The sequence below is a fragment of the Salminus brasiliensis genome, chromosome 16, assembly GCF_030463535.1.
Source record: "Salminus brasiliensis chromosome 16, fSalBra1.hap2, whole genome shotgun sequence".
NCBI lineage: Eukaryota > Metazoa > Chordata > Actinopteri > Characiformes > Bryconidae > Salminus > Salminus brasiliensis.
Genome location: NC_132893.1, coordinates 36,704,804 through 36,722,303, shown reverse-complemented (window position 1 = coordinate 36,722,303; position 17,500 = coordinate 36,704,804). Strand labels below are relative to the sequence as shown.

The window sequence follows — 17,500 nt, the reverse complement described above, 5'->3', positions numbered from 1 at the left end:
TGCAGCAGGTTAGTGTGGATTTGATGATCATGTAAGAATGTAGTAGAGACTCAAACAGTGGTGATGATGAGTGTGTGTGTGTGTGTATGTGTGTGTGTGTGTGTGTGTGTGTTCGTTATCAGGAACAGGGGGATAATCTGTCCGTCTCTCTGCTGACCCTGGAACCCAGTGAACGTTTACTAGAGGTGAGTTAACCCAGGACGGGAACCCAGCATATCTGCTGTGGTGAACACTCCATAACTGGTGTGTGTGTGTATGTGTGTACAGTCCAGTCCCGTGGTGCAGCGGCGTGCGCGGGCCTCTCTCTCTGATCTGGCCCGTGAGGAGGATATCGAGGCTCTGACGGTCCGGCAGCTGAAGGAGATCCTGGCACGGAACTTTGTGAATTTCTCGGGATGCTGTGAGAAGTGGGAGCTGGTGGAGCGAGTGCACCGGCTGTACCGGGAGAACCAACTCAACCGCAGATCCAGTATGTTCACCCCCATCTCCAGCACCCACTACCCCCCCCCCCCACTTAGTGTTTAGGTGTTTAGTGAGGTGTTTAGTAAGAGGGGGGGCTTGCTCCACGAGTCTTCTGAGTTCTACAGTTGTGTTCAAAATAATAGCAGTCCAATATGACTAACCACACAATCACTGTTTGTGGTATAAATTATATTACCACATGACAAACAATGTACCAGTTGGTGCAGTAGATTCTTAGAAAACCAACAGACTCAGCATTCATGATATACGTGCTCTTGAGTCTGTGTATTTGAATAATTAATTGAAAGGGGTGTGTTCAAAATAATAGCAGCATGGAGTTCAATTAGTGAGGTCAATCATTCTGTGAGGAAACAGGTGTCAATCAGGCAGCCCTTATTTAAGGGTGAAGCCAGCACATGCTGTACATGCATTTTTCCTTGAAAGCCTGAGAACTATGAGTCGTTCGAGACATTGTTCAGAAGAACAGCGAACTTTGATTAAAAAGTTGATTGGAGAGGGTAAAACTTATAAAGAAGTGCAGACAATAACAGGCTGTTCAGTCAAAAAGATCTCCAGTGCTTTAAAATGGAGAGCAAAACCAGAGAGACGTGGAAGAAAACCATTTGAATGGATCGAAGAATAGCCCGAATGGCAAAGGCTCAACCAATGATCAGCTCCAGGATGATCAAAGACAGTCTCAAGTTACCTGTGAGTACTGGGACAGTTAGAAGACGCCTGTGTGAAGCTCATCTATTAGCAAGAAGTTCCCGCAAAGTCCCACTGTTAAAAAAAGACATGTACTGAAGCGGATGCAATTTGCCAAAGAACACCTCCACTGGCCTAAAGAGAAATGGAGAAACATATGGTGGACTGATGAAAGTAAAATTGTTCTTTTTGGGTCCAAGGGCCACAGACAGTTTGTCAGACGACCCCCAAAATCTGAATTCAAGCCACAGTACACTCTGAAGACAGTGAAGCATGGTGTGGCATGTTTCTCTTACTATGGTGCTGGGCCTATTTACTGCATACCAGGGATCATGGACCAGTTTGCATATATCAGAATACTTGAACAGGTCATGTCGCCTTATGCTGAAGAGGAAATGCCCTTGAAATGGGTGTTTCAACAAGACAGCCACCCTAAACACACCAGTAAATGAGCTAAATCTTGGTTCCAGTCCAACAAAATTGAGGCTATGGAGTGGCCAGCCCAATCCCCGGACCTTAATATTGAAAACTTGTGGGGTGACATCAAAGATGCCGTTTCTGAAGCAAAACCAAGAAATGCAAATGAATTGTGGGATGTAGTCAAAGCATCCTGGGCTGAAATACCAGTTGACAGGTGCCAGAAGTTGGTTGACTCTATGCAACACAGATGTGAAGCAGTTCTAAAAAAAACTGTGGTTATTCAACTAAATATTAGGCTAGTGATTATCAGAAATGCTAAATCCTAAAAAAGAGTACATATTTTGAGTTTGTAAAGACAAATGCAGACACTGCTATTTTTTTGAACAGTCCAATTTTCATGTTTTGTTATTTTCTGTAAAGTAGTTAAAAATTATATACATTTCTTCATGTTTTGATTTGGAAAACAGTATGTAACGTTCCCAATGCATGGAAATAAAAACTACTATAAAGACTTTCTGCTTTACTAATGTTTTTAAACACACTGCTATTATTTTGAACACAACTGTATATGGGATGATGATGATGATGATGATGAAGGTAACATAGTGAATAGAGAATCTGAACTAATGCAGTTCTCTTCAGGGACTACTTTCTGTAGCTGCACTACACCCTGCAGCATGTATCCCTCCACCATTTTAATGATCTGATTTTAAAAGCAGGTTCTAGAGCCGAACTCTTCTCAGAACTCTGGTAGAACCGTGTCTCAGGCATCAGGAGGGTTAGAGTTGTGTTGGGGTTGGTGTTGGCGGGGGTGGTGTTAGGGTGGTGTTGGGGGGGGTTTGGTGAAATAATGCTAACCATCTTTATTTCCTGTTTTTCTTCACAGTGGAGAATGTGAGCAGCAACATCACTGCAGGTAAGTGTTTCTAACAGCTACAGAGTTCTCTCTGCTGTTCTTCACACCCCAAATCCAAATCAACCAGAACCCGCTCGGTTCTTCAGCTTTAACGCTGTAATGACTGGGCTTTTCTTTTATCTGAGCAGGACAGATGTCTATAGTAACAGTGGGATCATAGTGTAAATTTTATTGGAATTTTGACGCTAAATTAATGCTTTGATCTGAGAACCTTTAGAACCGGGGGAGGGGAACTCAACTCAAGTCAAGTCTAGTCAGGAGGCTTTTATTGTGATTTCACTGAGCACTGAGGGACAGCACTGAGGGACAGCACTGAGGGACAGCAGTGAGGGACAGCACTGTTCTGAGTGTTCTGAGTGTGTTCTGTTTGAATTCTGCTTCGCTGTGTTTCTCACTGCAGTCGTGGCCTATCCTCCCCCCGTATGTGACGGAGGAGCTGCAGGTAAGAACACCTGACCCGCCGCATTGCATGGTGTGTGTGTGTGTGTGTGTGTGTGTGTGTGTGTGTGTGTGTGTGTGCGTGCGTAATGTATTTATAATATGACTGTGTGTAGAGCTGTATAGGTTGAGCCTGGCTGAGGGCCAAGTGCTGCTATAAAGGCTGCTGATTTGGTGAGTTCTCCCAGTGTCCGAGAGTGTCTCTTTGGAGCCGGTCCAGACGCTCCCTCAGCTCATTTGATTACAGCAGGCTTTTAATAAACCTAATGAAGACTGTCCAGCTCACTGACCCCCCTACTGACCTGTTGTCCTCTCCCTTAGTGGGGGGGGGGCTGAACTACTGTTTTTGACAACACTTCCAGCTCTGCAATTTAGCCCCACCCACTCAGCTTACTGCAGTTACAACCCCGCCCACTCACCCTACCAATTTAGTCCCGTGCACTCAGCCTAGCACAGTTATGCTCTGCCCACTCATCCTACTATTATTATTATTATTATTATTATTGTGTGTGTGTGTGTGTGTGTGCACGCGCAGATGCTGGTTCCGTGGCTCCACTGGGCTCTGTGGATGAGAACCTGTGCCGTATCTGTATGGACGCTGTGATCGACTGTGTCCTGCTGGAATGTGGTCACATGGTCACCTGCACCAAGTGTGGGAAGAGGATGAACGAGTGTCCGATCTGCAGGCAGTACGTCGTCCGAGCCGTGCACGTCTTCAAGTCCTAACACATACCGTAACACACTCATGCTTACACTGCTCGGGCCGTTGGGGCAGCGAGTGGCTCAGAGGGGCCCCCTTCAGGACTGCTGCTAGAAGAGCGCCTCTGACGATCAGAATGCAAACGTTTCATGTTTCACTCTCGCTACGACCCCGAGTGTCACGAGTGTGACTGTGTGAGTGACCCGGGGTGTGAGGGTGTGTACAGACCTGGGGTGTGTGGGTGTGTGAGCTATTCTACGAAGTGGGTCCCATTACCACGCTGCAGCTTTTACAGCAAAGTCTTCAACTTCCTCAACATGAAACATTTCCATCCTCTAAAACACCCCCCCCCCCCCCCCCCCCCCACACACACACACACACACACACACACACACACATTCAAACGTTATTCAGACGTCGGAACCATGTTCACAATAAAACGCCTGAACTGGCTGCATTAATGGTGTAGAAATCTTAAAAAAACAATTCCCTCTGTTTTGCGTGACTGGGTGGGGTTGGGGGTGGGGTGGGTGTTGGGGGTGTCTTTGTGATGTCTGTTAAAGCTACCATATTGACGAACATCACGTTAGTGGGACTGAGCGGTTCCTTAAACTGAGGGACACAAATCATATGTTATTATTTTGAATAAATGAACCCTATATTTAGAATTTATATTGAATTAATAATCCTATAGATATTAAGCCTATTATTATTTTGTATTTATTAAATACAATGTCAATTATTTTAAATAAAAAAATGATAAATGTTGGTCAATACAGAAAGATGTGTCAGTACTGATGAATAATTATTAATATTAATATGTTACTGTTTACCAAACATTCTCTTTCTTTCAGTAACAGCTTTAAACTCGGGGGAAGCTTTTGAGCTTCATCAATGCAAATGGCTCCTGTTTCGTAGAGTGACTCGTACTGACCCGGGGTGTGAGTGTGACCCAGATGGGAGAGGTTCAGTCATTAATCCAGAGTTGGAGATGATTTATGTTTATGTGTGAGCGGTGGCTGAACAACGCTAATCATCCATAGCGGGACTGACGCCAGCAGTTACTGTTCCCAATAAAATGTCACTGCAGCCAGACCCGATCACACCAGCTCACACGTCACACTACCACAGACAGCGCTGTAGCACCACTGAGCCAGAGGGAGGCGCTAGTCCATGTTGCGGCTTTAGCTTTAGCACTGAAGAGAACTTCATGTACACCAATTAGCATGGTGCTAACTGACTCTCCTCAAACCACCTCATGGTTGTTAAACTGCAGTGTGAGGATTTAGCAGTGTAGTTAGCTCCTGTGCTAATTGGCGTACAAAAGGTTCTCTAGTGCTAAAGCTAAAGAAGAGCCTGTCTGGGCTGTAAGGTGAGACTGAACTGTCGCTTTAAGCTCCGGCAGCTTGATCTGCGTTCTCCCAGCTGCTTCGATTTCTCCATCGTTGTTCCACAGATCAGTGTTTTACTGTTCAGTCTAGAACCCTCAGAGGTTCCACAGCTGAGTCTCAGCACACCTGTACCAAGTAACAGAGGAACCACTTCCTGTTCATCATCACACCAAAAAAAACAGCAGAGGGCTCCTTCACCAGTAGAGTCAGTCAACATACTGCGGCTGCGTGCTGATTGGTTGGCGTTACTGTGGCTGCGTGCTGATTGGTTGGCGTTACTGTGGCTGACTGAGTGAAGTGGTTCAGATGTTTTATTTCTGATGATTAAAGAAACTGAAGCTGAATCTCTGAAATTTAGCAGAGTGGAAACATTTTCTGCTGTTCTGAAAAAACAGAATCTATAAATGTATTAATTACTCTAACACAGCGCCCTCTAGTGTTCTATTCCGTGTAGTTCGGTTGAGTTCTGCTGCAGTGTGGAACACCTGCGGCTCCAGAAGCTCAGGAAGTTTTTCTGTTCCTGTTTGAATCAGATGATTCTGGTCATCATCAAATCAGCCTGTGTTTGGTTTCCGCCTCCATTATTGGACCGTACCCCCTCTAATTAACGGACTCCACCCCCTTTTATTATTGGACCGTACCCCCTCTAATTAACGGACTCCACCCCCTTTTATTATTGGACCGTACCCCCTCTAATTAACGGACTCCACCCCCTTTTATTATTGAACCGTACCCCCTCTAATTAACGGACTCCACCCCCTTTTATTATTGGACCGTACCCCCTCTAATTAACGGACTCCACCCCCTTTTATTATTGGACCGTACCCCCAATAATTAACGGACTCCACCCCCTTTTATTATTGGACCGTACCCCCTCTAATTAACGGACTCCACCCCCTTTTATTATTGGACCGTACCCCCTCTAATTAACGGACTCCACCCCCTTTTATTATTGGATCGTACCCCCTCTAGTTAACGGACTCCACCCCCTTTTATTATTGGACCGTACCCCCAATGATTAACGGACTCCACCCCCTTTTATTATTGGACCGTACCCCCAATAATTAACGGACTCCACCTTTTCTCTACTTTTGTTTGTCTGTATTTGATTTCCTTGTGAATGTTTTTGATATTAATATTTTTCCAGCGTTGTATCGAGTAACTCTGTACACTCTGTTCTGTCTGTGTCTTAGATCTGATCTCAGTCTCACTGTACAGTAAATCACCCGTTTTTCTATAAAGGTGTGGATTCATAATATCTCAAAATAATATTGTTTCTGACTGTATTTAGTGGTTTAGGTTGAGCATATGGTCGGTGGGTCCTCTGTGTGAACTGAAGGCATGCACACACACACACACACACACACACACACACACACACACACACACACACCATCCACCTGTGTTTTACTCTACACTGTCTGACCTGCAGACAAGAATACAGTCTAAAAACCAGGTCTATTTTTAAATATTAAATATCATAAGTGTAGTTCTGAATGTTTAAAGTTTAGGTTGTAATTCAGACTGTATTATTGTTGTTTTATTATTTATATTATTATTATTATGACTCTGATTGAGGGTAACTCATGCTGCAGTTCTCAGGACAGTGACATTTCTCCCACTCTGTGATGCTCAGTCTGTTTGGGAATAGCAGGCCTGTAAACCCTCCCTCCCCAGTTTAGTCCTTCCAGTCCTGCCCAATCACACAAGTTACCCCACTATCTAGAACCACCCCCCATCGCACAATTCCCCCACTATCTAGAACCCCCCATTACACAATGCTACCAGTGCTGGGAGGATGAAGGCTGGCACAGAACCTGTGAACTCCTGATGACAGAGCCAGCGTTTGGACAGCTGCGGTTTAATGAGGATACCAATAAAATACAACAAGCTCAATCCTAGCAACCACATGTGATACCATAGCAACCATTTGGAGTAGCATAGCAACTGCTTAAAACTTGGAGCTGAAAATAAACCTGCTAAGTGAAACAGGTCAGCTCAGTGTTTACATCCTGTGTGTGTGTGTGTGTGTGTGTGTGTGTGTGTGTTTAATGCTGCTATTTCTAAAAGATGTCACTGGCAGGAGATGATCAGAGCAGATAATGAACACACACTTCTAACAAGAACCTAAATGTATTCCATACTAACGACAGATTTTTGGGGGCGTGGTCTTTGTATTTTAGAACTTTTTACTTTGCTAATTCTGAAGATGATTTAATACGTTTAATAAAATATGGAACCTTGAACTGAAACAGGGTTTTCTTATTTTCCTACTTCACACTGCTGAGCTCTTCACCGCTGCCTGTGTTTAATACCCTTGATTTCAGAAGAAGCAGTGAATAAGCACATGTCCCAATACTTTTGTCCAGATAGTGGAGGTAAATGAGAGCAGAACTCAGTGTAGGAAAAATAACTGGATTTATTCAGGTTAAACAAACAGCTTCTCTTCAGATACACACATCAGAGCAGACAGATCAGTAGAGTTTACAGCACAGAGTTCACCTGTAGGTCAGACTGCAGGTCTTAAAGGATGGTATAAAACGCTGACCGTGAGCCACTGCTGCTGCCACTGTGGACAGCGTGGACGTCTGCTGGAAATAAACTGTCCGTTCTGCTCAGCAGTGGATCTAAAAGCGCACATAAACAACAACAACATAAAAACAACTTTCAGATAGAAAACTGACCCTCACCCTGCAGCAGAGCGAGTCCCTCTGAAAAACTGGACGATAAAGTTCCCCCTGCCGCCCTGACTACAGCCCGGGGCAGTCCGTGTTGGTGGTCCCTGCTGGAGGCTAGCTGACCCTGGTCAGCAGTTTGTCGCTGGTCAGGGCGAACTGGACGCTGACTGACATCTCAGCGATGAAGCGCTCGCAGGCCTGCCGAGTCACCTGACTGCAGGAGCGCAGATCGATGGAGCTGATGCTGCCGCACCGTTTAAAATACACCAGAGACACATCAGTCACCCGGTGACACACTGCAGCAGAGAAACACACATACACACACATACACACACACACACACACACACACACACATCACAAACATACTACTATTAACTGTACAGGAAAAACACAGTAATACACTTAGTTGTGTTTTGTTTACACTATATGGACAGAAGTATTGGGACACCTGCTCATTGACTGTTTCTTCTGAAATCAAGAGTATTAAAGAGCTGACCCTGCTTCTGTTGGAGTAACTGTCTCTACTGTCCAGAGAAGAAGACTTTCTACTAGATCTTAGAGGATTTGATTGCATTCAGCAACAAGAGTGTTAGTGAGGTCAGGATGTTGGATGATGATCATCACTCCACATCATCATCCCAAAAGTACTGGATGGAGCTCCTCCACCATCATTCCAGAGAACACAGCTCCTCCACTGCTCCACAATGCTGGGGGGCTTTATACCCCTCTAGCCCACACCTGGCATTAGGCAGCATGGAGCCAATAGGGTCATGATGTTGATCTGCTCCAGAGAGTCCTATTCTATTGGCAGTACTTCCTCTCTATAGGGACTAGACAAGCTGTGTGTGTGCATTTGCACATCTGTGTCAGCAATGGGTGCAGCTTAAAGTAGCTGAACACATCTATTAGAAGGGGTGTCCACAAACATTTGGACATACAGAGTTGTATGTGTATGTACTTGCCTGACAGGTTGATGTGTGTGAGTGTATCTCTGCTGCTGGTTCCAGCTGCAGTGATGATGTTGATACTGTGGTCAGTGATGTGGTTACAGTAGCTGAGGTCCAGTCGGGTCAGGGAAGGGAGGTGTTTGATGAGGAGGCGAAGGGAGTGGTCAGTGATGTCCAGACCAGCCAGACTCAGATCCTCCACCTTACACAACTTACTGCTGCAGTCCTGCTGACCTGCAGACCAGAGGGAGGAGCCCGGTTAGTGTGTGTGTTTAACGCAGTCAGTGTGACAATAAATACCAATAAAATCTGACTTGATTGATTGATTGATTAGTTCAGTGCAGGTCACAGATCAGCCTAAATGAAGTCCATATTTTCTAAAGCTGCCTATAGATAATGTTCTCTCAGGTTCAGATTAATGCCGCTACACAGTTCCTCCACTGGGGGGCGATGTGAATTCTAGTCAAGTCAGGAGGCTTTTATTGTGATTTCAGCTCTGTACAGTACAGTGAAATGAGATGACGTTTTCTCCAGAACAAGGTGCCACATGGAACAAAACGAGAACAACAAAACAGTACAAGACAGACTGCAGAAAGTGTGACGTGCAGGACACTACAATAAATAATAAATATGACTCAATTCTGAGTAGAGGTAACATAGGTACATAGATATTTAACATGCTGTGACGTTCTATGCAGACAGCTTATAACACACATGAAACTCAGCACTGAGGTAAAGTGTGGAATGTATAAATAAGATAAACAGGATGCAGACAGATTAAATGTCATGGGTCGTGGGGGTGGGGGTGGAGGTTAAGGGTGCAGTGTGTGGTGTGAATGTCTGTGACAGAGGGGAGAAAGACCCCTATGATGTTCTCAGCTGTCCTCACTCTTCGCTGTGGGGTCTTGCGGTCTGAGGCATTGCAATTCCGGAACCAGGTGATACAGCTGCTCAGGACCTCTATGTATTATACAGTATTTAGTATATATACAATATCAAGTATTTAGTCAGTCACCAATTGTGCAAGTTCTCCCACTTAAGGGCAACAAAGGAGTGGCTTCATAAGAAGCATTTCAAGGTCCTGGAGTGGCCTAGCCAGTCTCCAGATCTCAACCCCATAGAAAACCTTTGGAGGGAGTTGAAAGTCCGTGTTGCTGCCGACAACCCCAAAACATCACTGCTCTAGAGGAGATCTGCATGGAGGAATGGGCCAACATACCAGCAACGGTGTGAGCCAACCTTGTGAAGACTTACAGAAAACGTTTGACCTCTGTCATTGCCAACAAAGGATATATAACAGTATTGAGATGAACTTTTGTTATTGACCAAATACTTATTTTCCACCATTATTTGCAAATAAATTCTTTATAAATCAGACAATGTGATTTTCAGAATTATATTTCTCATTTTGTCTCTCATAGTTGAGATCTACCTATGATGTCAATTACAGCCTCTCATCTTTTTAAGTGGGAGAACTTGCACAACTGGTGACTGACTAAATACTTTTTTCCCCACTGTATATATATATGCTGTGTATTATATATATATATATATATATATATATAGTGTGTGTGTGTGTGTGTTACCTGGTCTGTAGTCTGATGGTGGGGACAGCAGGTCAGTGATCTGCTGGTCCTTCAGTCCCTCCACCCACTGCAGGTCAAGTGTCCGCAGGAGAGGGCAGGAGGAGGAGCACAGAGCAGAAACAGCAACCCAGGAACAACCAGCTAACTGCAGCTCCCTCAGGCCTAACACACACATACATACACACACACACACACACACATACAGTGAATATGGTGGCTGATGCTGTAGTATAGCAAGACATATTACAGTGTAATACAGTACAGTACACACAGGTCAGTATAGCTCCTATAGTGTGATGGTCAGAGTGCAGTACAGTAGTGAGTGGGGTCAGAGTGCAGTACAGTACACACAGGTCAGTATAGCTCCTATAGTGTGATGGTCAGAGTGCAGTGCAGTAGTGAGTGGGGTCAGAGTACAGTACAGTAGTGAGTGGGGTCAGAGTGCAGTAGTGAGTAGGGTCAGAGTACAGTAGTGAGTAGGGTCAGAGTACAGTAGTGAGTGGGGTCAGAGTGCAGTGCAGTAGTGAGTGGGGTCAGAGTACAGTACAGTAGTGAGTAGGGTCAGAGTGCAGTAGTGAGTGGGGTCAGAGTACAGTAGTGAGTAGGGTCAGAGTACAGTAGTGAGTGGGGTCAGAGTGCAGTGCAGTAGTGAGTGGGGTCAGAGTACAGTACAGTAGTGAGTGGGGTCAGAGTACAGTACAGTAGTGAGTGGGGTTAGAGTGCAGTAGTGAGTGGGGTCAGAGTATAGTAGTGAGTGGGGTCAGAGTACAGTAGTGAGTGGGGTCAGAGTGCAGTACAGTAGTGAGTGGGGTCAGAGTGCAGTAGTGAGTGGGGTCAGAGTACAGTAGTGAGTGGGGTCAGAGTGCAGTACAGTAGTGAGTAAGGTCAGAGTGCAGTACAGTAGTGAGTAGGGTAAGAGTACAGTAGTGAGTAGGGTCAGAGTACAGTAGTAAGTAGGGTCAGAGTACAGTAGTGAGTGGGGTCAGAGTGCAGTACAGTAGTGAGTAGGGTCAGAGTACAGTAGTGAGTGGGGTCAGAGTGCAGTACAGTAGTGAGTAAGGTCAGAGTGCAGTACAGTAGTGAGTAGGGTCAGAGTACAGTAGTGAGTAGGGTCAGAGTACAGTAGTGAGTGGGGTCAGAGTGCAGTACAGTAGTGAGTAAGGTCAGAGTGCAGTACAGTAGTGAGTAGGGTCAGAGTACAGTAGTGAGTAGGGTCAGAGTACAGTAGTGAGTGGGGTCAGAGTGCAGTAGTGAGTGGGGTCAGAGTGCAGTACAGTAGTGAGTAGGGTCAGAGTGCAGTACAGTAGTGAGTAGGGTCAGAGTACAGTACACTAGTGAGTAGGGTCAGAGTACAGTAGTGAGTGGGGTCAGAGTGCAGTAATGAGTGGGGTCAGAGTGCAGTAGTGAGTGGGGTCAGAGTGCAGTAGTGAGTGGGGTCAGAGTACAGTAGTGAGTGGGGTCAGAGTGCAGTACAGTAGTGAGTAGGGTCAGAGTGCAGTACAGTAGTGAGTAGGGTCAGAGTACAGTACACTAGTGAGTAGGGTCAGAGTACAGTAGTGAGTGGGGTCAGAGTACAGTAGTGAGTGGGGTCAGAGTGCAGTAGTGAGTAGGGTCAGAGTGCAGTACAGTAGTGAGTAGGGTCAGAGTACAGTACAGTAGTGAGTGGGGTCAGAGTGCAGTAGTGAGTAGGGTCAGAGTGCAGTACAGTAGTGAGTGGGGTCAGAGTGCAGTAGTGAGTGGGGTCAGAGTGCAGTACAGTAGTGAGTAGGGTCAGAGTACAGTAGTGAGTAGGGTCAGAGTGCAGTACAGTAGTGAGTGGGGTCAGAGTGCAGTACAGTAGTGAGTGGGGTCAGAGTGCAGTAGTGAGTGGGGTCAGAGTGCAGTACAGTAGTGAGTGGGGTCAGAGTGCAGTACAGTAGTGAGTAGGGTCAGAGTACAGTAGTGAGTGGGGTCAGAGTGCAGTAGTGAGTGGGGTCAGAGTACAGTAGTGAGTGGGGTCAGAGTACAGTACAGTAGTGAGTAGGGTCAGAGTACAGTACAGTAGTGAGTGGGGTCAGAGTGCAGTAGTGAGTGGGGTCAGAGTGCAGTACAGTAGTGAGTGGGGTCAGAGTGCAGTGCACTAGTGAGTGGGGTCAGAGTGCAGTGCACTAGTGAGTGGGGTCAGAGTGCAGTGCACTAGTGAGTGGGGTCAGAGTGCGGTGCAGTAGTGAGTGGGGTCAGAGTCCGGTACAGTAGTGAGTGGGGTTAGAGTGCAGTACAGTAGTGAGTGGGGTCAGAGTGCGGTGCAGTAGTGAGTGGGGTCAGAGTACAGTAGTGAGTGGGGTCAGAGTGCAGTACAGTAGTGAGTGGGGTCAGAGTGCGGTGCAGTAGTGAGTAGGGTCAGAGTACAGTACAGTAGTGAGTGGGGTCAGAGTGCAGTAGTGAGTGGGGTCAGAGTGCAGTACAGTAGTGAGTGGGGTCAGAGTGCAGTGCAGTAGTGAGTGGGGTCAGAGTACAGTAGTGAGTGGGGTCAGAGTGCAGTAGTGAGTGGGGTCAGAGTACAGTAGTGAGTGGGGTCAGAGTCCAGTACAGTAGTGAGTGGGGTCAGAGTACAGTAGTGAGTGGGGTCAGAGTGCAGTAGTGAGTGGGGTCAGAGTGCGGTGCAGTAGTGAGTGGGGTCAGAGTACAGTAGTGAGTGGGGTCAGAGTCCAGTACAGTAGTGAGTGGGGTCAGAGTGCAGTAGTGAGTGGGGTCAGAGTGCAGTAGTGAGTGGGGTCAGAGTACAGTAGTGAGTGGGGTCAGAGTGCGGTGCAGTAGTGAGTGGGGTCAGAGTCCAGTACAGTAGTGAGTGGGGTCAGAGTCCAGTACAGTAGTGTGTGGGGTCAGAGTGCAGTACAGTAGTGAGTGGGGTCAGAGTGCAGTAGTGAGTGGGGTCAGAGTACAGTAGTGAGTGGGGTCAGAGTGCAGTACAGTAGTGAGTAAGGTCAGAGTGCAGTACAGTAGTGAGTAGGGTCAGAGTACAGTAGTGAGTAGGGTCAGAGTACAGTAGTAAGTAGGGTCAGAGTACAGTAGTGAGTGGGGTCAGAGTGCAGTACAGTAGTGAGTAGGGTCAGAGTACAGTAGTGAGTGGGGTCAGAGTGCAGTACAGTAGTGAGTAAGGTCAGAGTGCAGTACAGTAGTGAGTAGGGTCAGAGTACAGTAGTGAGTAGGGTCAGAGTACAGTAGTGAGTGGGGTCAGAGTGCAGTACAGTAGTGAGTAGGGTCAGAGTACAGTAGTGAGTGGGGTCAGAGTGCAGTAGTGAGTGGGGTCAGAGTGCGGTGCAGTAGTGAGTGGGGTCAGAGTACAGTACAGTAGTGAGTGGGGTCAGAGTGCAGTAGTGAGTGGGGTCAGAGTACAGTAGTGAGTGGGGTCAGAGTGCAGTAGTGAGTGGGGTCAGAGTGCGGTGCAGTAGTGAGTGGGGTCAGAGTCCAGTACAGTAGTGTGTGGGGTCAGAGTGCAGTACAGTAGTGAGTGGGGTCAGAGTGCAGTAGTGAGTGGGGTCAGAGTACAGTAGTGAGTGGGGTCAGAGTGCAGTACAGTAGTGAGTAAGGTCAGAGTGCAGTACAGTAGTGAGTAGGGTCAGAGTACAGTAGTGAGTAGGGTCAGAGTACAGTAGTAAGTAGGGTCAGAGTACAGTAGTGAGTGGGGTCAGAGTGCAGTACAGTAGTGAGTAGGGTCAGAGTACAGTAGTGAGTGGGGTCAGAGTGCAGTACAGTAGTGAGTAAGGTCAGAGTGCAGTACAGTAGTGAGTAGGGTCAGAGTACAGTAGTGAGTAGGGTCAGAGTACAGTAGTGAGTAGGGTCAGAGTACAGTAGTGAGTGGGGTCAGAGTGCAGTACAGTAGTGAGTAGGGTCAGAGTACAGTAGTGAGTAGGGTCAGAGTGCAGTACAGTAGTGAGTAGGGTCAGAGTACAGTACAGTAGTGAGTAGGGTCAGAGTACAGTAGTGAGTGGGGTCAGAGTGCAGTAATGAGTGGGGTCAGAGTGCAGTAGTGAGTGGGGTCAGAGTGCAGTAGTGAGTGGGGTCAGAGTGCAGTAGTGAGTGGGGTCAGAGTGCAGTACAGTAGTGAGTAGGGTCAGAGTGCAGTACAGTAGTGAGTGGGGTCAGAGTGCAGTACAGTAGTGAGTAGGGTCAGAGTACAGTAGTGAGTAGGGTCAGAGTACAGTAGTGAGTGGGGTCAGAGTGCAGTACAGTAGTGAGTAGGGTCAGAGTACAGTAGTGAGTAGGGTCATAGTGCAGTAGAGTAGTGAGTAGGGTCAGAGTACAGTACACTAGTGAGTAGGGTCAGAGTACAGTAGTGAGTGGGGTCAGAGTGCAGTAGTGAGTAGGGTCAGAGTGCAGTACAGTAGTGAGTAGGGTCAGAGTACAGTACAGTAGTGAGTGGGGTCAGAGTGCAGTAGTGAGTAGGGTCAGAGTGCAGTACAGTAGTGAGTAGGGTCAGAGTACAGTAGTGAGTGGGGTCAGAGTGCAGTAGTGAGTGGGGTCAGAGTGCAGTACAGTAGTGAGTAGGGTCAGAGTACAGTAGTGAGTAGGGTCAGAGTGCAGTACAGTAGTGAGTAGGGTCAGAGTGCAGTACAGTAGTGAGTGGGGTCAGAGTGCAGTACAGTAGTGAGTAGGGTCAGAGTACAGTAGTGAGTAGGGTCAGAGTGCAGTAGTGAGTGGGGTCAGAGTGCAGTAGTGAGTAGGGTCAGAGTGCAGTACAGTAGTGAGTAGGGTCAGAGTACAGTAGTGAGTGGGGTCAGAGTGCAGTAGTGAGTGGGGTCAGAGTGCAGTACAGTAGTGAGTAGGGTCAGAGTACAGTAGTGAGTAGGGTCAGAGTGCAGTACAGTAGTGAGTAGGGTCAGAGTGCAGTACAGTAGTGAGTGGGGTCAGAGTGCAGTACAGTAGTGAGTGGGGTCAGAGTGCAGTACAGTAGTGAGTAGGGTCAGAGTACAGTAGTGAGTAGGGTCAGAGTGCAGTACAGTAGTGAGTAGGGTCAGAGTGCAGTACAGTAGTGAGTGGGGTCAGAGTGCAGTACAGTAGTGAGTGGGTTCAGAGTACAGTAGTGAGTAGGGTCAGAGTACAGTACAGTAGTGAGTGGGGTTAGAGTGCAGTAGTGAGTGGGTTCAGAGTACAGTAGTGAGTGGGGTCAGAGTGCAGTAGTGAGTAGGGTCAGAGTGCAGTAGTGAGTAGGGTCAGAGTGCAGTAGTGAGTGTTACCGTATTTGAACTGTAACTCACCTGGAAGCCGGTTGAGTAGCCAGCCGAGCTGCTTCTTAGAGATGTTGGTCCAGCTGAGGTTGAGAGAGACCGGCTGTCTGCGGATGACTCCACTCAGCATGAGAGGGCTGATGGACTTACAGCGGGTCAGATCTATCCTGCTCCACAGCCGCTTATCACAGCACCTGAGAGAGAGAGAGACACACAGACAGACAGACAGACAGACAGACATAGCTGAACTAATGTGAGAATGGGTGTTCAGGTGTGGGCTCACCTGCTTTTACTGAAACCTGTGATGAACGAGGGTCCTGTGTTCTGAGGGGGGCTAAACTGTACACTGTACTGTAGGGCTGGATATCTGCAGCACAGCCCCTCTAGTCAATGTTTATTTATTTGTTTATTTATAAAGCATTCCTTCTTCTGACAGTAACTGATGAGCACACTTTTTACACAGTGATCCACGGTTTTAGATAACAGTGAGTCATACAGTGTCAGGTCTATTAGAGATAAACACACCTTGAGGAGAGTGAGATGATGATGCGTTTAGCACGGTGCTGGTTGGTGGTTCAAGCTTCCGTTAAGTTAGCTACATTAGCCTCGAAGCTCCAGTGTATAACTGAAGAACCGATCGATCACACTGATCGACAACATCTGGGGTCAATTTTTTAGCTGAACTATAATTTCACTTCTGTAGAAGGTGTGTATGCATGTGTGTGTGTGTGTGTGTGTGTGCGTGTGTGTGTGTGTGCGTGTGTCCCAGGCCTGACTCACCACCTGTTCCATGTCCTGCAGACGCGCATACACACACACAGCTCGCTGTGCTGAAGGTGACTGAACACGCCCATCCACTCTTCCCTGCCAATCATGTGGCTCCGCCCATTGTTCAGCGGGAGACGGTCCGGTGGGGGGCAGATGGGTGGTGGCCTGATGACGTGCCGTTCTACCTGCGCACACTTGGGCTGGTGTTGGGAGGTGGCAGCAGCTGGGGGCGGACCCTTGTTCACTGGAGGCTCTTCCCCCTCAGGCTCATCTCGGGGTCCCAGCCAGTCGCCCAGGCAAGCACTTCCGACATCACTGACCCTCTGCCTCTCGGACAGCGCTCCATCCTGACCACTCCATCTTCCCTCGCCCTTCTGGAGCTCCTGCTTCAGTCGTTTGCTCCTGGGCTTTGACTGGCTCTTCAGCTGTCGGTCAGCGGTTGCCTCACTGTGGAATTGGCTGTTATTGTGTGGCACCAACGTCCTGTTTAGAGGAACAGAGGTGTGGTCGACTCCGGCTCCTCCTCCTCCTCCAACACTGTCTTCTGCTTTATCTTCTTCTCTTCCCTCCTCTTCACCGCTCAGCCCCTCCTCCTCTTCCTCGCTCTCTCTTTTCACTCGCTTGGCTGGATCGGAGATCTTCTTCTGAGGGTCAGACAGCACAGGGTCAGCTCTCCTTCCGGACCCCCTCCTTATACAGACGCTCCTCACACACCACAGCAGAGAACCAACATTAACTACTGAAACAGAGTGTGTGCGTGTGTGTGAGTGTGTGTGTGAGAGAGTGTGTGTGTGAGAGAGTGTGTGTTGGAGTGAATGAATTATTCAGCAGACCTTCTTCCTGCTGGGCTCTGGCTCTGAGTCCTTACAGCACTTCCTCTTCTTTTTCACAGCCTCCTCCTCCTCCTCCTCCTCCTCCACTTTGGGCATCAGCTCAAATGGGAGGGGCTTCTGCTTGGCATCATCAGGCTTGCTGATGGGCGTGTCTTCAGGCTCTGTTTTCTGCTTTGATGCTGAGGGGTCAGCGGAGGGGTCGCAGGTTATTTCCGTGGTTATGCTGGAGTCTAGCTTATCCGGTTGGGGACGGGGCCTGGGCTGAGAACCTGGGAGCGTGGGTGCGAATTTAAAGCCCGGACCCCTCTTCTGCTTTACAGCCGGGAACACAAAGACAAACAGTTGGGCTTAAACAGAACACTGCAGAACCCTCAGTATTCAAGGTTCAGTATTACAGGTTCTAGACTCCTAACTAAACTGTGTTGGTCTGTGTTCAGGACTTAACAA

The 17,500-nt window shown here is 47.6% G+C and overlaps 2 protein-coding genes across 4 annotated transcripts in view; one reads left to right on the top strand and one right to left on the bottom strand.

The window, feature by feature from the left end:
• rnf34b (ring finger protein 34b) overlaps nucleotides 1-7,284 on the top strand; it is a 28,634-nt gene extending 21,350 nt beyond the window's left edge. For both annotated transcript variants that reach the window (XM_072659236.1, XM_072659237.1), the window contains exons 4-8: nucleotides 123-185; nucleotides 268-469; nucleotides 2,474-2,503; nucleotides 2,904-2,945; nucleotides 3,477-7,284. In XM_072659236.1, coding sequence (XP_072515337.1) covers nucleotides 123-185; nucleotides 268-469; nucleotides 2,474-2,503; nucleotides 2,904-2,945; nucleotides 3,477-3,667 — 528 coding nt within the window. In that variant the 3' untranslated portion in view covers nucleotides 3,668-7,284. The remainder of the gene's footprint in view (nucleotides 1-122; nucleotides 186-267; nucleotides 470-2,473; nucleotides 2,504-2,903; nucleotides 2,946-3,476) is intronic.
• A 147-nt stretch (nucleotides 7,285-7,431) lies between these two features.
• Nucleotides 7,432-17,500, bottom strand: part of kdm2bb (lysine (K)-specific demethylase 2Bb) — a 17,650-nt gene continuing 7,581 nt past the window's right edge. The window contains exons 16-21 of one of the 2 annotated variants that reach the window (XM_072658310.1): nucleotides 17,054-17,365; nucleotides 16,233-16,864; nucleotides 15,483-15,646; nucleotides 10,246-10,407; nucleotides 8,675-8,893; nucleotides 7,432-8,006 (exon numbers count right to left, since the gene is read on the bottom strand). In XM_072658310.1, coding sequence (XP_072514411.1) covers nucleotides 7,825-8,006; nucleotides 8,675-8,893; nucleotides 10,246-10,407; nucleotides 15,483-15,646; nucleotides 16,233-16,864; nucleotides 17,054-17,365 — 1,671 coding nt within the window. In that variant the 3' untranslated portion in view covers nucleotides 7,432-7,824. The remainder of the gene's footprint in view (nucleotides 8,007-8,674; nucleotides 8,894-10,245; nucleotides 10,408-15,482; nucleotides 15,647-16,232; nucleotides 16,865-17,053; nucleotides 17,366-17,500) is intronic. The other variant, XM_072658311.1, reaches the window with a different exon arrangement.